Source organism: Balearica regulorum, chromosome 7 (assembly GCF_011004875.1).
Source record: "Balearica regulorum gibbericeps isolate bBalReg1 chromosome 7, bBalReg1.pri, whole genome shotgun sequence".
Taxonomy (NCBI): domain Eukaryota; kingdom Metazoa; phylum Chordata; class Aves; order Gruiformes; family Gruidae; genus Balearica; species Balearica regulorum.
In genome coordinates, this window is record NC_046190.1 from 565,512 (window position 1) to 588,849 (window position 23,338).

General features: G+C 52.7%; 1 protein-coding gene across 3 annotated transcripts; it reads right to left on the reverse strand.

The window, feature by feature from the left end:
* Positions 1-225: 225 nt before the first annotated feature.
* PWWP2B (PWWP domain containing 2B) lies at positions 226-23,033 on the reverse strand. 3 transcript variants are annotated; one of them, XM_075757565.1, is made up of 3 exons: positions 22,731-23,031; positions 13,138-14,189; positions 226-763 (listed from the first exon to the last, which is right to left on the reverse strand). In XM_075757565.1, exons 1-3 carry the CDS (start codon positions 22,871-22,873, stop codon positions 750-752), a joined length of 1,209 nt encoding a protein of 402 aa, XP_075613680.1. In that variant the 5' UTR covers positions 22,874-23,031; the 3' UTR covers positions 226-749. The 3 variants fall into 3 exon arrangements, with proteins under 3 accessions (XP_075613680.1, XP_075613678.1, XP_075613679.1); XM_075757563.1 differs by having other exon boundaries at positions 12,536-14,189; positions 22,731-23,028; XM_075757564.1 differs by lacking the exon at positions 226-763 and adding an exon at positions 12,534-12,665 and having other exon boundaries at positions 22,731-23,033.
* Between the last annotated feature and the right edge of the window lie 305 nt (positions 23,034-23,338).

Below are 23,338 nucleotides of genomic sequence, written 5' to 3' on the forward strand. Positions count from 1 at the left end.
CCGTGGGAGCCCTTAGGCTAACGACCCACCTCCAGAACGCAGCAGGAGCAAGCCCATGCTGTGCTGCCTGCTGCTTCAGGTGACCTGCGGAAGCACGCGTTTAGGGGACAACCCCATCTGCGTTACCGGGTGGGTGGCTCTTCACGTACCTGAAGACATCGATTATCTCAGCTCTGCAGTAAACCACGTGAAAAAGCTTTAACAGATGCAATGACAGCCACGTAGTTCTGTGTTGCACATTTTCCAAGTTTTAATAGACACAAAAGTGAGTCCATTGTACTTAAGACACTACAATGATTTCATTCTATTGCATGTCCTGCTCCAATTACATTTCTCAGAGTACAGTATTGAATAAAAGTTTGGTAGCTTTAAAATTAACAAGTGTGTGAAATCTGTAAGTAAAATAAGCAGCAGCAATATTTTTTGGGATTTTATCAAGAATAGCTAACTTTTAAGTAATAAATACATTCCAAGTTGTGGTTTTTGCTGTTCTCCTAGTTCATTGCCGTATGACTTGTCAAACTCTCGTTCTAGGGTAAGATATCCTTAAGACTTTCCTGCCAGCCTCCCATCAGAAGAGCCTCCTAACGCCACGTCCCGGTGCCTGCCATCTATCCCAGATGAAAACCTGTGCAAGCCGACAAGGAAACTCGTCCTCCTGCCATGCGCACGACAACCTCCAGATTCTCCTGGGGAGCACGTCAGGATGTTTACAGACTTCGTGACCTTCTAGGAGAACAGCTGTGCTCTTATCTTCTGTTACCTTGAAGAAAGTGAAAGAAGGAGAGGTTACTGCAGGCAGCACGGAACAGACCGGCATTAGTGGCGAGGCACACGCTCCGGGCTTCCTCTAAATATAGCCAGGAATTCTGCTCCCAGCTGGCCTGGCAGGCAAAACCAGCAGCAGCCACAGCTTTGGAAGAAACTTGTCAAGTTAACAAACCCAAAGTAAAAACGGGAATTTTCTCCAAGACAGACATGATATGAATTTCAGTGACGGTAATAAATCTTCAGTCTCTGGCTTAAAGACTTTTAAGTCCCGGTTCAGGATGGGTTACTGTAGGTTAATCTGCCACGAGTCCCTACAGAGTGCGCCACGTGAAGAACATCTGCCTCCACTTTTCAAACACAGTCTATAAAATAGGATTATTTTCCCCTTGAGAGCAAGCCATACAGAAGCTTTTCGAAGTACCTGCAACTGCTCAAGACATCGACCGCTGCCGCAGCGCCCCAGTTGCACGTTAATGAAGAGGCAGAGCAGCCTCGCCACCTTCTCCTGCTGCCTCCAGAGACATTCCCTTCCCCTTGGACCCCCACCCGCTGCAGGCTCCCCTTCCCACCTCAACCGCTGCTCGTTTCAGGCTGCAGAAGCAAGCACCCGCTGCGGCAGCACTGCGGTGCCCATGGGACGCCCGTGTCCCTTGAAGGACCAGGCGCTGCCCCCCTCCCATGCAGCCGCCAAGGGTGGCTGTAACCGGGTGCACTAGACTATGCCTGATCAGCCTTCAGGTAACGAGAGCACACAAGACGCTCATTCTGAATTCAGAAGTGCAAAACAACGCGCTCCAAATCACAGCTACGAAAAAGTAACGATATCCAGGCTTGACGTGTTGCACTGCTGACATCTGGCCACTAAGATTAAGGGCAGACTGCAGGCTTGAAAAGATACATCTACTGGAGAGGGATGTGCCTGTCAAGACAAAAACCTGTCCCCCTGCGTGCAAGAGGTACTTGCACTGGCCCTGTAGGTCACGGTTATGGAGTGGAAGCCTTGGAAGAGTTCAAAGGGAGGATCCATTTGTCTTCAAGATCAAGTGAAGAAACCAGAAGACATGTGAAACAACTCAGCAATACAGAAATGAATGAATGAGAAAACGGCACGGAGATCTGCACTTACACTTTTCAATTGCAAAAGCATCACTGCACCACACTTCAAACGCAATTCAGTTTGAGCCAGTGCAGAAGCCTGACCAGCCCTAACGCACATCATTGCCAAATCAACTAACGTGGACCAGTCAAAACCACAGGACACAGCCTCCTGTCCTGACAAACAGGATTAACGCTACGAAGCGAAAGATCACAGACCTTTAAAAACCCCTCAGAGTTGAGGTTTGTGACTTCTGAGTACAGAACACAATAGACCAAGAATGCCAACACCAAATGCAGGAAGATGACACGCTTCCAACACTGCTGAAAACGCAGCAGCACCTCTTCTGCGGGCATGGAACCAAAAGCGACACTGATTTGCCCAGACTTGGCGTCCAGAATGATCTTTGGTACTGCCCATACATTTGGGACTTCAAAGAGCTGATTGAACACCCCATGAACATCTGCCCTAAAACCTATATTCCAGAGAAGGATTCCAATCAGGTTTCAAAAACTCCTTCAGTATTTAGCAGAATCATCCTGCTCCTAAGAAACTCGGATGTCTCACGACAAGGCCCTATGACCTATAGTTGACAGAGTAAAATCTTGCAGGAGAATCCATTCGCCTTCTGATGAATGGTGGGATTTTCAAGAGCACACAACAAACTCACTTGCAGGCTTATTATCTTACACCGACCGAAGTCTTAGCGATGTCCATGGACTTGGCAGAATATCCCTCAAATGTTTTTTGCAAAAAGCTGACCCTTTAGAGACAGGTCATAGATTGACCATATTTGGTCTAAACAGGAAAAAATGCATTTCCTTGTTGAGGAGGTAACAGCAAGCCCTCAGGCCCGTTTTGTTCTTTGTGATTTTTGCACTCGGAGGAAGGAAGCATCAGAACAGAAGCACGATGTCAAACCACCTCCCCGTGAAGGCTTCTGCCCGCGCAAGGGCGACCGCTGCCCCTTCGCAGGGACAGGGATGAGGCTGAACTGCAGCTGCTGGCTGAGATGACCTGGGGAACGATGGGGATTCTGTCCTCTGGAGCAAAAAGTTGGTGCTACCGGCAAAATGGCAAGCTGCTTTAGAAGAGCAGGTGCTCCATGTCTCGAAAAGTCGAGCCCTCCCCACCCTGGTCAGCTCTGTGTGCCTGCGGATGGACGGGCGCTTGTCCCCGCAGCCCAGGCTCGGCAAGGGGGCAGAGGCCACCTCCGCTGGGAGCTCAGGTGTCTGTTTGGAGCAACCCCCTGAGCAGACCTCAGAGTTTTCAACATGCGTGCAGGAGTAGCAACACAGTGACAGTCACTCATACACTCCCCTTGTCACTGGAAAACTTCAGACATTTCTGTTAAAAAAAATTCTTCAAGACAGAGCAGCAGCTTAAACATTCTGGACATTGCTGCAGCCTCAATACATGTATGAGTAATGAATACATAACAGACTGACTGACTCAGGACAACGACATGACCTAGCAGCCCATGTGCTAAGCTGTACGTTGAAAAGAAAGCCAAGAAAGCTCTCCTGAAGCCAAGTGCTTATTCATCCTAAAAAAATACGAAGTTTTGGATCAAATAAAGCCATTCACAAATTCAGATTTAACAGCTGCAGCAGAGTGCAGAAAGCTGATTTATCTTCTGAGATTACTGCACTCTGAGCATGCTGACACGCGGGAACACTGCTCACACCAGCTCTGCCCGTGTCCCGCTCGGGGGGCTCACGCCTCAACCCTTCAAGTGGGACGACTGTACCCCTCCACGGCATGGGGAGCGCCCCGGGCCCCGCACTTTTTGTCTTTGTGCAAGTACCAGGTGCACTGAAGGGGTTCCTGCACGTACCAGCGTGCTGCCAGGCATGCAGGGCTGCGCCGCCGCCACCAGCAGACACTCACAGACTAGCTCCAGGTGAAGACCAAGGGACATGCACGTGTGCCGGAGGCACAGCCAGGAACCCATCTCCTTCAGACGGTTTCTCTGGAAAGCCCCAGAGCGCTGCGGCACCGAAACCCTCTCTCGTCGCAGCCCTGCAGGTGGCACAACCCCTGGTTACCCTGTGTGTCCTGGCAGGCTGAGAAGCGACAGCGGCAAGCAGCCTGCTCATTTTCTCCACCCAAGCAGCTTATTTTGAGGAATATTTTCTAATCATAATGCAATTAACAGCAGGCTGTAACTGAGCATCACCAAATCAGCCTTCCTCCAGACATCTCCCCTTGGAGGAAGGGCAGCGAGGCAGCCCTGGCACAAGCTCAGGAGAATCAAGGGGTCGTATCTTCCCGCAGCCCTGAGCGGGAGGGTCGGGGAACACCGAGGACCTCTGACATGCAGCTGGGGGGCTCCCGCAGGGCTTCGTTTCTAAAGGCAGTACTTGCCTAACAGCCCGAGTCACCAGTGGAACGCGAGAGGGAGGGCAGAGAGGCCACTGCCGGCAGCGGTCTGGGAAAGCCCTTCCTTCCCATGCTTTGCTCCCAGGAGGGGGGCTGGGGGTGACTGGATCGCAGCCGGGACCCCCATATCCCTGACCTGCTGGACAGGGTTCCGGAACTGTCTCCAACTCCCAAGGCATCAGTATCCAGCTGACTTGACCAGGCTGGCAGCTATGTTCTCCAATATTAAACTCTATCATCCGAGCATCCCTCTGAAAAATCCTGTATCAGGTTTGAGGGTTTTCTGCTCTTAGAAAGAGTTGCTTTCTGCATGAAGAAAAGGCTCCAGTTACTGGCCTGAATCAAAATAGAGCAAGTCATCATTCATAAGGGAAGTTAAACCAGTAATTTTGCTACAATTCATTTCTTCAACTGCAGAGAGCACACAGGAAATATGCTTTATAAAGAAAACAAGTCAGTCTGATCCTAGCAAGAATCTAACGCAGATTAAACAGGAACTGGTACATCAGTTAAAAGCATTCACTCCTTCAGAAATTAATCAACTTAATGAAAAAAAGCCTTCATTAAGAAAATGCCGTGCTCCTCCCTTCTAGAGACACTCATACCCAGTGACCAAGAGATGATTACACGGCTAACGCAGGGCAGCTGACGGAGTTCGTGTGGGAAAGGCTCAGGCACAAGCTGCCGGAGAGCATTTATGACCCTCTTGCTAAGGCGAGATGAGTCATGTTCGCTCACACAGGCGGAGGAGCCACACGTGGACCTTCACCCCACACTGCATCTGTAGGGTGCCTTCCGCTGCCCACGGGCACTGGGACCAGACAGCCCGACGGCCTCGGGACGGGTGGGAGACACAGCCCTAGCCCTCACGCACCAGGGAGCTCTTTCCAACTGACTGGAGAGCTGGAGGTTTGGGGTGCAGGGACTGTAGGTGCAAAGAGCACAAGCACTCCAGAAGTCGAGGTATTAAGCCCCATCTCTTCATCACTGCCAGACGCGAGAAGCCCATTTCAGATGTACGTTATCTTAGGACGTGCGAGAGTTCATTAACTAGCTAATGCAAAGCCCATGGATTCTGTAAAGGTACATGCAGAGTGCAAAACAGATGCAGCAAGTAGATTGAAAAAAAAACCCAAACCAACAAACAAACCAAAACCAGGCACCAGCTCACCCTCATCTAATTTGCAGGATACAGGCAAGCAGCTTCCTTAAGTCTTTTACGAGGCAGAAGTTAGAGTTTGTCACTCAGCCCACACACTCCCATTCACCTTGATCCCAGTGTCACCGATGGGTACTCATGGAAAAAACCCAACAGTTTGCAAGTTTTTCAACATTTACGAGTCTTCACATCAATTACTGGGTTCAAAGTCCCACCTTTCATATTGAAGCATTAAAATGGGAAATATCTGCGTCATCTGCCCTCAGGAGCCAAGCAGCTGCATGTGCCATTAACAATGCACAGCTATTGCATGAAGACCTTGTTCATACCTCTCCTTCAGAGTAACAAGCATCCTTCTCTGCACAGAGCTATCCCCAAGTTTCAAAAAATCCCCTACTCCTTCATGGCAAACTGCACGTGAGCCAGCCCTCTGCCTCAGGTCCCACCCTGCCACACTCAGTAGGAATGGTAGCTGTGGTTTGAGACACCTCCGTTTGAGTTTACAGATGAAACCAGTAAATACATGCAATTCAGGAAAAGCTACAGAAATTTCGTTTTTACATTATTTGCCAAAGTTTTCAAAGCAACACGTTTCCAGGCTCTTTGTCCAGACACCTCTCCTCCGCACACAGACATGGCCCATCTCTCCCACCCCGGGCAGCAGCGCTGCACATGGGGCTCCTCTGCGGAGCCTGGCCCCTTGCACCCTCCACTGAAAGCAGCCGGTGCCCTGAGCCCCCGGCACAGACCCTGCTCCTGCACAGATCCCACCAGCACCGAGCAGGCTAGTGACACTGCAGAGGGACACCCACCCTCTCCGCTCGCTGTGGGCACGCTCAGCTAGCGCAACTAGCACATGCCTCAAGCTCCAAAGAGGGCTTGGAGACCCTCAGTCCAGAGAGCAGCTTGCTGGGCTTCCAAGGGAGCTGTTAAGCCCTTCGGTCGATATGAATCTCCTTCAGCAGCTGAAGTTACAGCTCACATAAGCAGATCACATTCTTGGGCATCTGCGCAGCTCGTCTGCAGTTAGAAATAGCACAATGTATGGCCCGCTGGCATTTCCAAAAAATACGCCTGGGAGCAGAGAGCGGAGGGAAAGAGGGGCAACAGATGGCACAAAGAGGGAGAAGCAGCACGGATCTAGATGTCTCCAAATGCAGCCGCAGTGGTCACAAGCCAAATGTACAAGCGCTTTCGGGAACAGGAAAGCCAGCAGGATGCCACCAGACGTGCAGCTCTAGACATCCAGCGCTGGGGCACACAAGTATGCAGTGCAGTCCATTTTAGCCTTGCTCTCCTACTTTGTATTAGTATGCAGAGACGCTGACTTCAAGCTGTTTGGAGGAAGACTGAGAAACAGTAATTAAGTTGGATGCTTGGTTTTAGTTGACTGAACCATCTAGAAACCAGGCCAAGAAAAATCTCAAGCATTCATCTTCTGGGCTGAAATATTTCATGTGACGAGGCAGGTGTTTTTAAAAAATTAGCTATCACAGCAATCGCCACCACAACTTTATATAAAGTTATATAACTTCTTTGTGCCACTGGTAGAGCAGAAAAGAGGTAAAAGGAAAAAGAAGAGTGATTTATGTTGCTTCATAAACTGCTGGCAAGCAGTACTGGCTACATGCATGTACAAAGCCCTGAACATCTTTGAAGGTGAAGTCATAACCCAACGTTCCAAATTTTACGTTACAGCTTACTATATATAGCAAGTATGCAATAAGCTTTGATTTTGCTGTACACAGTAGCAGTGTGCTTTTGTGATGAATGGCTAAATGTACTGATACTGAGGGTCTATTAAGCTAATAGCAATAAAATTAAAACCTTCAAAAGCCAGCGTTTTCAAGTTTAATGGTTTCACCGCCACAGCCTGGGGGTAGAGGGGATAAAGACAGGGAGGAAGAATAAAGGATTTTCCAGACTGAAAAAGCAAATGAATATACATATTGTAAACTTGTTTCAGAGATGTACATGGAAATCTACAAGTAGTTTTTATTAAAAAACTGTACCGCATGAAAGGGCTGCGGGTAGGGAGGGGAGACCTGCCACGAGGAGCCATTCCCAAGGATCACAGATCTGAACAAGAGACCCAGCCTCGCAGGATTTGCTCAGCCTCCCGAAGGCCCCGTACACCAACACTCACCACAGTAGGGCCAGAGCAGGACACGCTCCTCAAAAAGCCCCTGATCCCAGCACGCGATGCATTCCCTGGAGCGGGGACAGGGTGGCCTTAGGAAACACAGGTCTCCTTCCCTCCCGCGCCCCAGCCTGTGCCAGAGCCGGAGCTGCGGCCCCATCCACTGCTTGTCCCCAACGCTACGTGTGTGACACCAGCCCCAAAGGGCCCGTCCCTGCCCTGCACGGGGTCCCCCTCCAGACCAGGAGCATGCTCAGCATGCCACATCGCACGCCCTTCGATCGCATCTCTGGTAGCTGAACGCAGTGCCCCGGGTATGCCAGCAAACCTCTCTGTTACGAAACCAGAAATAAGCTGGGGAGTTCAACACTGAGAGACAACGGAAGAGCTGTCATTCGGCTCAAGGAATTTGAAGTTTACGCAGCTGCAAGATTAAATATGACATTATCAGGGAAGTGAACAGAAAGCAAAATGCAAAAGCACAAGAGATTTTCTTATTCCCAAGAAAAAAAGCCAAGGAGGAGCGACAAACCCCACAGGACCAGCTCTCAGAGCAGAGGGCCTACAGCCCCTGCTGAGGCACACGTGCTTGGCATGCTGCAGGCAACGCTCCAGCTCTCGGACGACTTTCCCCACCATCTGAACAGCTCTGGAGACACAAGTCCTGCAGCCAAAATGGGCGACAGATGACAAGCGTCCAAGCAGGCCCGCAGCACGGGGGAGCATGGTGCAGGAATGAGGGGGAAGCAAAGCCACCTTGGTCAGGGTGGACTGGAAGGACGCCTGCCCCTTGCGCCTCAGGAGCTCAGGTGCGTGGGCAGCCACTGCTTCCCACCGGCAAACGGCTCCAAGGTGTCCATACCTGGGGACACAATCGCGACTCCCTGAACATCAGGCTCAGCTTCTTCTGGCCTTCCCCTGGCACGCATGGCAGTGTGCCGAGCTGTGCCCCGTCCCTCCAGCCACGTCTGCGGCACCAGGCCCCTCGCTTCCGCAGGCCCCCCCTTCCGCTCTCGGCCACGGGCAGGGAAGGGAAGCGAGCGGCTGCAGCCATCCCAAGGAGCAGCAGTGACACGGGTGCGAGCGCTGCGGTGCCGTGAAGCGCAGGCCTTGCCAAGAGCAGCTGGGCCACAGCCCTGCTCCGACTTCCTGGCCCAGCGGATGGGCTTTCTTTAAGAGCGAGGCTAACACCCTGCGCTCCGGGCGAGGGGCAGCCACAGCGAGGGATCGGGCTGCGCCCCAGCTCCCACCCCACAGGACAGGGCTGCTGACACGGTGCGGGGCCCGGCACGCCAGCAGGTCAGGCTCCACGGGGAAGTAAGGCTGTTCCCTGCCCTGGTGCTACCGGAGCCGTGGGTCTGGTTACGGCCACCTCCTGCTAACAACAGGGGCCTGCGGTCGTAAAAGCACAACAAACAGAGGGGAGCCAGTACCTGGTGCTTTAAAACCGTAAGGATAACTCACCAAGCGTCCAGCTACAGCGCAGAGATTGCTGGCACAGGCAGTGAGCACAGAGGCTCTCTGTAGGACACACAAGTACAAGCTACAAAGGTATGAGAAGAGGGTGAGTGGGCATTTTTCTCCTGGCACTACTCTAGACCAAGAGTGTCTTACAAATTTGAGTTCTACAGGTTGCTAGTCTGCCTGTTGTTTTTCCAGAAACCTTGTTTTACTAGTCAGTTAATGACATGGTTTTAACAAAGTATCTTCTTTGCAAAAAAAGTATAAGGATAACATACTAAAAACAAAGTGATCATACCAGCTTTTCCAACCCAAATCAAGTTTAAAAAAAAATAAATCCAATTGCTGCCAGTTTTCTATGCACCCGCTAATTACCTGAATTGTTTGTACGTTGAATTTTTCCAGTAATTATCCTCCATGCTTTGCAGAACAGCATCGCATGCCAGAAGACAGAAAGTTTCACAACAGAAAGTGCCAACAGTCACAACCTTCTGCCGTGCCCAGGATCAGCACAATCGGCATTAGCAAAGTGCTGCTGCTCAAGGCACCTCCTGGACTCTTGTTCTGTGCCAACGGTAACGAGCCCTCGTGCAGCTGCCGGTGAAGTCACTGCACAATGGATTTTACAGCAGCAATGTGCAATATCGCCAGTCAGATGCCTGCTCTTGGAAACTACTGCCTTGAAAAGGCCTCAAAGTTTTCAGATATTTAACTGTAGCTCAAGTGTCATTGTGGTCCCAGGACTCAGGAATTGCAAACATTAGTGAAAACTTAAGTTACACCCTTCAGGAAAGAACAGTCGATGAGTTACTGATGGAAATGTTTCAGTTCCACCTTAGGAAAATTCAAAGAAAGCAGTAACATTCAGTCCTCCTGAATGGAGAGAATTAGATTCAGGGCAAGTCTCCGCAATAATTAATTGTTTTGTAAGCGATGTACCAAACCACTAGACATGCTGGTCTGATAGGGAAATTAAGTAAGTGTCGCATGTGGACCATGGGAAGTTTTGTTCCGCTTTTCTAGTTTTGAGCAACTGCATTGTTTATCCAGCTACTGTATCATCTCCAGACAGGCAGACTGGGTTGGCAGCTCACCTTAGACACACATAAGGCAGAAAATCATCCTCTGAAAGCCAGCTGAAGGAGGCCAGTGAAATGGTGATACATATTAAATGTATCTATATACCCATATATACATGGAGAGGTTTGGCCGAATGCATAGAGAGAAGGAAGGGTCTGGGCTAATCCAGGCCATCCCATCATTTTCTTCTTATTCTCAACATTTTCTTTGTTCCCCCAGTTTACAGACCTGCTCCATCCCTTCTGCTCTGTACTTACAACTCAGACACCCAGCATGTCTGCAATAACCCTAGTCTCCTCTGGAGCACATATTTCTTTTCCTTCTTGAGGCCTTGCCCTACAGTCCTTCACCCCGCACCTCATGGCCAGGTCTTACTGCTAGCATCGCATCGGCAGCAGTCCTGCTGGTGAGGATGAGCAGCGCTTTCCTTCAGCTAATGTGTAATGGGCAAACAGCCTCCCATTTTGACTACCAGGTCTGGACTTTTGAGCTCCTCTTGGCCACACACTTTCCTACTCCGCACGCACTGACTGGCATGGGCAATCTGACTGATCTGAAGCATGAGGTGCCTGTTCTCCCTGCCCCTTCTCCTCCCCAGAAGCCACCAGACATGGCGTAGCAGCCCACCCAGAGCTCGTAAAAGCAGAGACAGCTGTCAGTAACGGTGCCGACATCCGTTCTGCTAAGGCTGCCCCAAACTGCACATGCAAACACAGCGAAGACAGTTCAGAAGAAGGATGAAGCTTTGCTGCTCCTTTAAACAGAGCACTGTTGGTACAGGAGCAATGGATTTTGACCGTGATTCTTTCATTGGTGAGGACAGCGTATTCTGGGCATCAGGTTTATTTAGACTCCAGACCTAGCTAATAGGAATTCGGGTCCAATCCAAATACTCTTGATATAACGAAGTCTTTAGCCAGACTTAAGCAGCATTAGAAGGGGCAAGATCAAGGATGAAGCTTAAACGCTGCTGCTCGAGTGTACAGTTGTCCAGACACCTTGAGCCCACAGGATGAATACGCCATGCTCTGATTATTTATTCTAGCCAGGCTTGCTGGGATGGAATAATAACTCAAGCAAAGCAAGTCTGTCATCACACTCAAGCAAGTGGTGAAGTCCCATGACAGAGGGTACAAAACAGTCCTTTTTCTCCCTCAGGATTACATGTGGACTGACCATTGCAGTCCCACTGCATTACAATAGCTTAGAGAAGAACACAATCTACAGCAGGAATGGTAGTGGCTTGTGTACTCACAGTCCTTCTAGTGTGAAAAAGAGCAGAGAAATTCAGGGGACAACATAATGAACTACAGTGTATAACGCGAGACCTTTGACAACAAGACTCTTCCTAATAATTAGTTATCTTTTTTAGACAGAAAGTTAATCCCTCTCCTTGTTTAACAGTATCCCAGACGAGGTCTTGTCTAGATAGTGACAACTGGAAGGTTGTGAAATGATTCTAGATCTTATTCAAGTTACTGGATTCTTCCCATGGACTTCATGGTGGGAAGTGCAGTAGGCAGCATCAGCTGAAATTACGGATGGTATTTCTATTCCTAGTGACACCATATCCTGTATTTCTAGGTACCAAACTTTCACCCTGGGCAAAGTTCCAACTGTTTGATGAAAAAGGGAGTCCCACCCCCCTCCACACTTCCAACCAGTAAAAGCATCAGCTCCCACGTTTATGCACCCACCTTATGTCCTCACACAAAGAGGTTGCAGGTGAAGCCCAAAAGAATTTGATGATCCAGGCCATCCCTCAGCAATGCACCGACATTGCAGACACAAACCAAACCCCAAGTGCTGTGAGAAATGTTGAAATACTGTTCCCCAGTTAAAGACAGGGTTTGGTACAGTCATTCTGAAGAGCAATACAGAAAGTGCCTTCACAAGAAATCAATACCAGAGGAGTCAGAGAAACTGCAGGGGAGCAAAGGGCGGCCAAGGGCCCTCAACTGCTGTGGGTAACTGCTGGGCATTAGTACCCAGATATGAGAAACAAAAACTTAATTCCAAGAAGAGTTTTAGTTCTTCGAACCAAGAGATATTTCAAAGAAACTGAAAGTCTAGAAGCTTTTAGCCTTCCAGCCACGCAGGATTAGTTTTGATGCAAATGAAGTATCCTCGATACTCACCACATCCCAGCTGTGAATGGCACCAGCACACGACTACAATTCTGTTAGCTATCTGAGCAAGCGATGCTTGCTTCCTCATGGTGTCAACTGCTTTGTACTCCCCCCTGGGAGGAGGGGCTCCAATTCCCATGGTCCCCCCCAAAGGTTTGGAACTAAAGGTTTTTATCACCACCACCTAACAGCCAGGAGTTTAACAACTGTCCACCTCAGTTTTTAAAGAAAAACGCATGCAAACAAACAATGGAACGTCAGTTAAAAAACACAAGGAGGTTTTTTTCATGGGAAGCATTAGTCCAGCAAGCACTCACCTGATACTGGAGGCAAAGTTATGTCTCAAACTGTGTTAAGAGATCTCTTATTTCTGGAGTCAGATGCTCTACTGCCTTTGCAGCTTCTGTGATAGCTTTCCGATACATCCCTTTCTTCTTGCGATTAAATCTCAGTTTGAAAAACTCAGAGAAAGGAGAGAGTTTTGAAACAGATAAGAATGAAGTCGTTGGAGAACCAAACCATGATACTTTAGCTTCTCGCCATGAAGGTTCCCCATTTTCCTTCTGGCTAAGGTTTATGTCAAGAACACGTGCTGGCCACCATGGAAACCCATGAATTTTACCCCAAACAATATCCCCTACTGACACAGTTCTTCCGTCTTCTGTGACACATTTAGACACACTTTGGGTATGCAGTCTAACTGTTAGTGGCGGCACAATTTTACGCTCATCTTTTGAAGATGAAGAGACGGATGCATCATCACCAGGCAAAAAGTCACACATTTCTGGTGATGTTACTTCTGAGCTAGAAGACTTGGATTCGTCTAGACTGTCATTACTACACACCGATAAGCTAGAAGAATCTGCTTTTCTTTTACGATAATTCATAAGGAAAGCCAAGTTATCATGTCCATCTTTACCTTGGGGAAATCTTTTAAAATCATCATCTTCACCTGAACTCCCTGAAGATATCTCAGCTAAACTTCTGTCTGTGGATTCATCATTGTAAAATGTGCCAGGATTGGACTCCCTGCTGTTCTGAAGGACATTTATTTCATCAATAAGTTCTGCCTTATAAATTGAAACACTCTGACCATCATTTATGCGATGGGGCTTCAGCCGAATCTTTGGGGGTGGGACGTCCGCACTGGAATGCACTGGCCGCGTGAGCTTCAGTTTTGGAATGGAAGCAAGCTGGCTGCCTGCTGACTTGTCCATTAAACATTTGGTTTCTCGACATCGTTCAGAGTCTCTGGTCTCCTCTTGGTCCTCCCCTCCATTCTGCAACATTCGTTCTGGACAAAATGGTTTGACTGAGCCATGAACCCGGGAAGGGATTTTTACAACTTCTCCCTTCCCTTGTGGAGTACTGTAGGATATTTTTATAACTGGCGTTCGATGTACTAGCTCCCCAGAAAACTTGTCATCCTCTCTCTTTTCTCTTTTGTTCCGTTTCTCCATGTAGTCAGAGTCACCCTGCTTTTTCTGCTCTTTGTCCTGGATGCTCAGCTTCCTCCTGGTTTTAGCGTTCTGCCGAGCTGTGTTCGCATCCTCGGGGTTCAGAGTGTTTTTACATTTCTCACAGAGCACCTGTCGTGGCCGTAGCCGGATAGTGCTCATGATAAGCCTTCCTGGGTCTCTATTCCGCGACAAACGCCTCCTTGTCCTCTTTATAGTCCGTGGCGGTGGCTGAGGAACCCACTGGTTGTACGTGTGCCGTAGCCATAGCGGACGAGGAAAGGGGGCTCCCTCGAAGTAGGGGGGGTAAGGAGGAAGGCTGCCAGGCGGCGGGGGAGGCAGGAGGGGGGGTACTTGCTCATCACTGCTTCCTTTGGGAGGCTTTTCACCAGTGGGCTGCGGCTCCAGCTCGCCCTGTGCGGCATCTCCACCATTGGCAACTCCGTTAGCGCAAGCGTCAGCAGGAGGGTCCTCGTGCTTGGGAAGGGAGGACGGGAGACAAAACAATCCGGACCTAAAGCAGGGTGAGAAGCACAAGGAGGGAAAGAGACAGTCAGGATGTTTGAAAGGTGCTTCTCTGGGAAGACTATGCATAACAAACATGCTAGTTTCTTTAAAAAAAAACCAAACAAAAAACAACGACCAAAAAATCCCCCAAAACCCTCTCAGAACTTCCACATACTAAGAATGCAACATTTTCCCTTGACTTTCAAGACAAGGCAGCCAATTCTGCCGCTGAAAAAACCCAAGCGTTTAAAAATTTAGGAAAGGCATCCTACTCTTCTGCCAGAGGAGGCATGGAGGTCAAAATCTCTATTTCCATGAACTCTTTGCACAAAGTTTTGCTCCAAGAAGTTTTATCAGGCAAAGCAGTTTATTTTATCAGCAGGCTGGTAAAGTCACAAGGAGGGCTGGGATACAGATCACATAAGCCTCCTGGGAGCTATTACGCTTCCTCACACTGTACTTGCATGGCTGATTTTTCAGCTTCCCATTCAAAGTTTGAACACCCTGACTTGGATGGATAAGGATAACTTGCACTTTCAATCCACAGGTTCACCAGTGCACAGTTCTGCTCCTCTGCCCCCAGGCTTTCCATATATGACTTTATTTGTTAAAATAAGGAATACACTACTACTTCAGAATAGAAAGATTAAGAATGATGATGTCTTATTGTTCAGTGCCAAGTCTCATTACAGGCTACCAAAGTCTGGATACAATATCTTGCACGGATATTGCCAAAGCAAATCCTCTGAAACACCGAAACACACAACTGCGATTCATGCCTCTGGGTTTCTGCACCAGAATTTATGCCCTTGGCCTGACATTAGAAATATTATGCTAACACAGCACTTGGACAAATATTTGCCCTGAAATGTCGACTCAGAATGGGCAATGCTCACTGCCTTGGCTTTCCAAAGATACTTCTGTAGAGAGTACATCATCAGTGAAGTGTTTCAGCTTTTTTAATAACAAAATGCTGTATGGGTGAGCGACGAAGCAGCCACAAAGCGATGGAGAATGGACCGAACACTAGTTTGAGTTCAGGATGCTACATTCCCCCCCTTCCCCTCCTTGCTAGCCATCGCTAGCAAGGGAGGAGCCTCTCAGTGGCGTTACAGAGAGGACAACTTTGGCAACCGTTGCACAGAAGGGCACCGAAGAGAAGTTGAAGGCATCCACTCAGTCACACATCCCCTTATCGAGAGAAGCAAAAGCCACCACTGCGGGTTCACCGATGGAAAGGAGACTCCTCCCTACCCCCGGGCACCCCGAGCCTTGCCCAGCTCTGCCCTCAGGCCGCATCGCTTTGGGGGATCCCAAAGGGGTGGGAAGGATCCCAAAGCCGTCACTTCCCCTTACCGGGCACAGGCGAGGAGATGCCTGCTGCCACAGGAGCATCAGCAGAAAGCAGCGTTACCAGAGGTGACGTACAACCGAGGTCACAGACAAGAGCAGCACGGCTTTTTAAGCAGATCACAGGAGACTGGGGAACATGGATCACATTTGATGTGGCTCTAATCCACTGACTTCATTCTCCTTTTCTCAGACAAGTACAGACTGTATCTCTCTCACCTGATTTCCACAAAGAGTCCCAGCAAGTTTAAAACAAAAAGCTTGCATAAACTAAGCAAGCAGGAATTAGTCCGATTCTGGTACCAAGTCACTGCTCTTCTTTAACTGAAATAAAAGGAATCCTGGAGTTATCTAGACTCTGAAAAGCCCTTTCCCATTGTTCAAAGAGCAAGAGCACAAGAACTTGCTGTTTAGATGACAGTTTAGTTTAACTGGGAAGCTCCAAGTTCAAAAGCTAGTGAGTCAAGAGGACTGTTGAAACCACATAATTTGGAACAAAATATTTTTGTTCCCAGAGGTTTTTTTTGTTTTTTTTTTTAAACAGAGACAACTGAGAATGTAGGTGTCGCAAAGGACAAGCAAGAAAGCAAGTACAGCTTGTACAGCCAAAGATGTCAGCACGGTTCATAAAACAACTGAAAGTGATATAATTTCCAAAGCTCTGGCTCTAACTTTTGGTTATTTTATGCAATCATAGAATGGTTTGGGTTGGAAGGGACCTCAAAGATCATCTAGTTCCAACCCCCCTGCCATGGGCAGGGACACCCTCCACTAGCCCAGGCTGCCCAAAGCCCCATCCAACCTGGCCTTGAACACTGCCAGGGATGGGGTCTCCACATCCTCTCTGGGCAACCTGTTCGAGGGCCTCACCACCCTCACAGTAAAGAATTTCTTTCTAACATCTAATCTAAATCGACCCTCCTTCAGCTTAAACCCATTACCCCTTGTCCTGTCACTACACTCCCTGATAAACAGTCCCTCCCCATCTTTCCTGTAGGCCCCTTTCAGGGACTGGTAAGCCGCAATTAGATCTCCCCGGAGCCTTCAATGAGATCGTCCAATTTGGTCACACCAGAAAATCGTACAAATCTTCTGTTCCTCGCGTGGACACAAGCCCAGCTCCCTCCACCCCTGGAGGCAAGCCTGGATCCTGCCTGCTCTCCACAGCCTGGCTCCATCAAATCCACTTCCTTCCCCAGGATCCGGCGTGGCACGAAGCTTCTCGCTTGGCAGAAGCGAAGTGCTCAAAGGTTAACTTCATAGGATGATTTACGCTTGTAAAGTTAACGTATTAGCGCATCATAACCCTGCTAGGTCTGAAACGGCCCACCGCACCACCAGAACGCGCTGCTGCAGACCCCAGCCTCCCGGCAGCCAGGTCAGCGCCCTCCCTAGGGAGCGCAGCGGGGCAAGGTGTGAGCGTGCCTGTGCTCGGGTGCCCGTGCCCCGCTGCCATCGCACAGCCCAAACCAAGGGTAACCCGGACGGCAGCAGGGCTGGGAGCAGCTGTGGGCGCTCGGCTGCTCTCCTGCTCCGCTTGGCCAGGGGGCACAGGCCGGCAGGGACACCAGGATGCGGCGGGGGGGCAGCTCATGACGAGCGCTTCAGAGAAGCGCAGTGGCTGTTCAGCCATTTTAAACAGAAGCCTTTTAGGCCAGGGTCCTGCTATCTTAGACTTGCCACAAAAACAGAAGGAAAAAGCCCCAAGATGATCAGGAAGAGCCCCCCGCGACAGGGACTCCTCACCCCGAATCGGTCACCATCCTGTGCCAGGGCACTGCTACAGCAACTCTTCAGCCCAAAGATGCAGTAGCACCAGTGATCCGAGAGAAGATACACCACCTGCCTTGTCCGAGGGATTACGCAAACTGCCAGGCTGAACAACAAAGCAGCTTAAGATTCATTTTCGACAGCGGCAGCTTCCACACAGCCTGGTAGCAGTTCTGGCAGGGACGGCTGCGGCCGGGCAGGGACAGATGAGCTCCACAAACCCTGCTGTGGCACGGTGCTGCAGCAGGACTGCTCCTACGCTGGGGCGGGCGGGCGGGCGGCCCACCACTGCATCCTGCATCCCGCCATGGCGTCCAGCAGCACCGGGGAGAGCCGCGCTCTGCACAGCCACAGCACGGGGTGCTGGGAACTGCAGGATACGCAGCCAGGAGTGCTGACTACGCAGCAAAGTCCTTCCTGCCCCATTCTGGGCTTGGGACCCCGCGGCACAGAGGTGGCACAGCGGGAGCTTGCAGGCTCCCTCCTCTCCCTCAGAAGCATATTTAAGAATTATCATTAAAATATACATTCAACACAAAACTTCACAAACACTAATCACATCAACAAAGAAAAAGAAAAAGAATTCCCCACACCAAAATCAAAACAACACTATCACAACACCAAACAAGAGTGGACAATCTACACACAAAATCTACCTCTAGTCCCTTCACCACTATATCACTCTCAAGTTACGTTCAGTCAATGTTTTGCCCGTTACCTCTTCCAATTACTATCCTTATCTCGATTTTCTCGTGCCCCACGTTGGGCGCCAAAAAGAACTGTGGTGGAACTCCTCCTTGGGGAGCTTCAGGAGAGCACCCAGTACCTCCCGTGGCAGCGGTGCTCCCTGGAATGGGCGCTCTTATGGGCAGACCGCAAGGGCAGCCGTGGTAACTTACAGCCCCTGCAGCTCCTCCACTGGCGCCTCTGGGTCCAGCCAGGTCACCACACGGGTGCCCCCACCCACGCCAGGTCACCACACAGGTGCCCCGGCATGCTGCCACAACCAGGGTGCACGGGTGACGGACATGCTTGCTCCCAAGGGACCTCTGCATCTTTTCCTTCATACTGGAAGTGGCTCCCGAAGGCTAAGAAAGCAGTTTTGCTGAGACATCATCCCTCTTCCAGCCTGCCACGCCAGTTTGGGCAGAGCCAAGAAGAGTTCTGCCGTCTTGCCCACCCGCCTGCCTGCCTGCCTCCCCACGAGATTACGCGCACCCTGGCCCTACTTCTCAGGCACAGGGGGAAGGAAAACAGCTCCCGAGAGGCCACGGACAGAGCATCTCATGTCACCTCACTGCATCGCCGGGCGCCAGCGGCACCTACTCAGCACAAGTGAACAACCACCATCACCCAAGGCTGCTTTCGGTTTCTCTATCTCTCCCCACTACATACTCCTGTGGGGATGCACTGAAAGACCGAGCTCCTCCAGGCTCCTTCAGCCGCAGGAAGACCAACTGAAAAGCGATTACATCCTTCCCCGGGAGAGCGCTCGCCAGGGGCTGTGCCTGCAGCCCCCATGCTCCCCCCACTGCCACCCCCCTCACCCAGCCTGAAGCTGCCTTCCACGCAGGCACAGCTCCTTGTAAGAGGATTTAGCTCCGGTGTCTTTCCACCCACTGCAGAACAAGAAACATTTCATCTGACACACTTTGCTTTCCAGGGGAAGCTCACTTTTACCACAAGGAGAAATATCAGCCTCGCTAGCCTTCCCGACACCCTCCAAGCTTTTTTGCACAAATCTGGATGTAGTTAATGTATTTCTTCTATCTACTTACTGTCACTGTTGATTCTGCATATTTAAACCCATTCCACTAAGATGAAGGTGCCTGAGTTTGGGGGTTAGGGGCACGAGTGCACGCGCAGGTACTACAAGCAGCAGGAAATACTGCAGAATACGATTGCAGCCTGTTTGTAATCCCCCTCTCTGGGGCAGACGCAGCCAAATGGACTAAGTTACCTCAATCCAACCTCTGCTTGGAACAGAAGACACCGTCCTCTGATTTATACTCGTGTATAATTAAAAAAATAACTCATTTTAAGTTCAGTTGCATCAAAATTGCCAAGTCTTGTTACAAAAAACACTGTAACTGCAGTCAAAATGCATTTAAGTCTCCTCGTGAGCATGGACGCTGTGTAGCTTACTGTCTAGATGAGCGAATTTATTAGAAGCAAGTAACTGCCAGTCACTCGATAACAAGTACCGGTGCTTGCTGCACGCTCTCTCTAGGCTGCGGTCAAAAAGGGATGCCTGTAGGAAGGCAATAACCATTTTTTCTTCAAATAATTCCACAGCTATTGGAAGGGTCAGGCACGCGTCTTTAACTACATCCCGCTGTCTCCAAAGGCACAGGGCAGAAGGCAGGCTGCAGGCAGGCACACCGGTGCACAGGGCAGAAGGCAGGCTGCAGGCAGGCAGGAAGCAGGCAGGGAGGCTCCTGCCCACAGCCACTCCCGCTTCCCACGCAGGCTGCCTGCAGGCCGAGCCCCGCAAACCTGGGCAGGCGGTTTCGGGTTCAAACCTGCGCCTGCTTCTTTGTGGCTAAAATAACGGGAGTCCGACGGTGAGACCTGGATGGAGAGGGATCTCCTGGCTGCTTGGGCTTGCAGGCCTGCCTCCTGCTCAGCTTCACACGTCACTTGCTACGATTTAGGAGAAATAAAACAGATTCATCCTCTACGTAACGCTAAAACCAGTTTAAAACACCAAAGAAAGCTGAAGAGTCACCACTCAGGCTTTCTGTCCCTTTTGGGGTTCCCCCCTCTTTTTGTGCAGGTAAAACAACGCACACTGGTTGCTCCCCTCCTGCCAGACACGTCCCCCTGCCCACGCAGCCCCTCTGCCTGCACAGCATCGACGCTGCCCAGGGAGCTCCGCAGAGCGGGCAGTAACCCCCGCACAGGCCCGTGGGACACCTCTCTCCGTCAGCACGGCAAGGGGGAGGAGAAGGGAAAACACTTTTGCCACGTCTCTGTTTTGGAGCCTTCAAAGTCCGGCACCAAGCTGACAAATTCCTACGGCCTTTGGGACACATCTCGACGTTACTTCCCGCCCACCAGCAGACCGACTCCTGTATTCTGCTGTTAACGTGGTGGGCAGGATCTCTTCTCCCCTCCACACCCCCAGTTTAGGGTGGCTGCAGCAGAGAAGGTGCTTTCAGCCGGCTCCCCGCGCTCACCAGGAGCCAGGCACTCGCCTCACAGACACTTCCTTCCTGCTGACCAGCCGCAGCCAGAGGCCGTGGCTCTCTAGCCACATGTCAGCCACCGCCTCACAGGCTTACTACAGTCATCACAGGCCAGCCAGCGCCGGGACCACCGCGGACGGGACAAGGCCCCACCGGTTGCTCTGCTCTCAGGTTCTGTGCAAGACCCGAAGGGAGGAGGCGCTCCTCCCGGTGCTGCAAGAGTCTCGTGGAAGCCGAGATCTCTACCCAGGGCTTCTGGGGAGGCAGGCAGGACGTGCTCCTGCTCCATCGCGGCCCCGAAGCGATGATCAAAATGCAGTGCCAGGTGGCACCCAGAAGCCAGACTGCTTTTCTACCTGCAGCAGCGCTGCTGTACCAACGGGTTATCAAACTGGCCCACTTGAGCTAAGACACATTGACAAATCCCTTCTTTCTGCCCTCCCCATTCCACTCTGACTCAGAAAGGAGAACGCTGCTCCGGTGTCGCCACTGCGGGTCCAGGCAGCCCCCGGCCCAGCCGCAGGTCTCCCGGTCGGTGAGACGGCAGCGGAACGAGCACCAACCCCAGGAGACAACTGCACCGCTCTTGCGGCCGCGGGTGTCTGCCACCCTCCCACCCCAGCAGAGATCAGCGTCACTAGTGCCTGGGCCGGGCAGCGATGGGCTCCAGAAATACCTCAAAGCCTGGGGGGGAAACACCCGTCTGTCTTTTCTTGGATCCACTGGGGCGGGGCGAGGGGGGGCAAAAAGAAGAAAAAATATCACAGAGAAAGGCTAGGGAAAAACACCCAGGTAAAAAAGTGCATGCTGTCACTAAGGAGGAAAACAACTGGAATGTGAAAAAGATAGCAACAGCTGGCTTTTGGAGGGGATCAGAGATGCCTACAGCTCACTGTTTTGGCTGGAACTAGACACCCAGCAAGGTTTATAGACTCTTAATAGAGTTAACCGCCTGAATACTTTTGAAAATCTGGCTCCAATTTTCTGGGATAGCCACATGAAACTAAATAAACTATGAAAATTAAGTTCAGAAGTCTTGCTTCACGCATCTTCTGTAAAGAATGAGAGGTGAAGCTGGCTGTACTCCTACCCAGCACTAACCTGGTAGTTAACCAGGCAAACCCTCTTCCCGACTTGAACACAGCACAGAGAAAAGCTGGCCGCTTCGCTGCGTTAGTCCTCGGGACAGCCGTACCCACCACCAGCGCGCTGCTTCAAAAGTTAGTGCCATTTTGCAATAAAGCATCCGCTGCGGGAACGTCTTCCTACCCTGCGGGAGAACAGGCCTCTCGTGACCTTCGTTAGGGAGATGCTCCCTCCGTTCAGAGGGGACCCCGACCCCTCCAGAGTCGGCGCGGCGCATCCCCGCAGCCCAGCCGCGGCAGAGGACGGACCGCGGGGCTCCGCTGCTGCCGCAGCAAAACAAGGACCCGGGGGGGACGGATACTCCGAGACCCCCCGAAACCACGGCCGAGGCCGACCCCAGCGGGCACAGCTCTAACGGCGGGCAGGCAGGGACCTGCGGGGTGGCTCCGGCCGTGGGACGGACCCGCCTCAGAGCCGCTGGCGACGCGGGGAGAAAGGCGAAGAGAATGACGAAGGCAGGCAGGCTGCAGCCTCCTTCCGCGGGCGGCCGGGCGGCGCGGGGCTCTGGCGGCGGGGGGCGAGCGGAGCGGGCAGCCCCGGGACCCGGCCGGGACGGGGCGCCGGGAGGGCGGCGTGGGGCAGGGACACGCTCACCCTGGGCCGTGTGCGAGGGCAGCGGCCCGGCCCCGCCGCATCCTCTCGGAGACCCGGCGGGTCGGGGGCGGAGGGGGGGGGGGGGGTGGTGCCATGGCGAAGCCTCGCCGTGCACCACGTACGGAAGGGTTCCGCCGCCCCACGCGGGGCGCCGGGGCTCGAGGACCGCCCAAAACCGCACCGGCCCCGCCATGGGCCCCGGCAGTGGCGGACGGCGCCGGTACCGCCAGCCCCGCCGGGCCCCGCTCCCGGCCGCGGGCGGCCCCGGGCCGCTTTGTTCCCACCGGGCCGGGCCGCCCCGGGCGAACAAAGGGCGAGCGCCGCCGGCGGCGGGGGCAGCGCGGGGCCTCCGACCCCCCAGCCGGGCAGCCGGGCCGGGCCGCGGTGCCCCGGGCCAGCCCCGCTCTCCCCGCCGCGCTCCCCCCCCCCCGGCCCGGCGCAGGCCGCCTCCCCCCCACCCCCGCGGCCACGGTTCCCCCCCCCCCCCCTTCCGCCCGTACTTCTTGGTGCAGTCGAGCAGGACGCCGGTGAAGCGGCGCTCCCCGCAGCTCAGCGTGACCACCAGCGTGTCGTTCACCATCTGCTCCACCAGCACCGGCAGCCACGCGCCCACCCGCGGCGACGGCGCCCCCGCCTCGGCCATGCTGCTGCTGCCGCCGCTGCCGCCCCGCCGCCGCGCCCCTCCCCCGCCGGCGGCGGCCGCTGGGGCCGAGCCGAGCCGGGCCGGGCCGCGCCGCGCGATGACCTCACAGTGCGGGCGCCCCGCGGCCGCCGCTGCCGTAGGTGCGTGACGTCAGGGCACCGCCCCCGCGGCTGCGGGCAGCCCAGCGCCCCCTGCCCCGACGGACGGGCCCTGCCGCGCGGCGGGCGGGGCTCCGCGCACGTGCGCCGGGCCGCCAGGGGGCGGGGCGGGGCGGGGCGGGGAGGGGCGGGCGCACCGGGCCGGCCCCGCCCGCCCCCTGGCGGCCGCGCGGCGCGCCGGGCCCAGGCTGGCGGGGGCGGGGCCAGCGCGGGGGCGGGGCTCTTTCGCCCCGCCCTCTCCCGGCGCGCGGCGGGGCCGGCCCCTCAGGCCGGGCCGGGTGCGGGCGAAGCGCGGTGCCGAGCGGGC

Coding starts and splice junctions, on each gene's coding strand:
- PWWP2B (XM_075757563.1), bottom strand. CDS start 22,873: ATGGCCGAGGCGGGGGCGCCGTCGCCGCGGGTGGGCGCGTGGCTGCCG. Junction 14,190..22,730: donor CTGCTCGACTGCACCAAGAA/GTACGGGCGGAA, acceptor ACCCTGCTTTAG/GTCCGGATTGTTTTGTCTCC.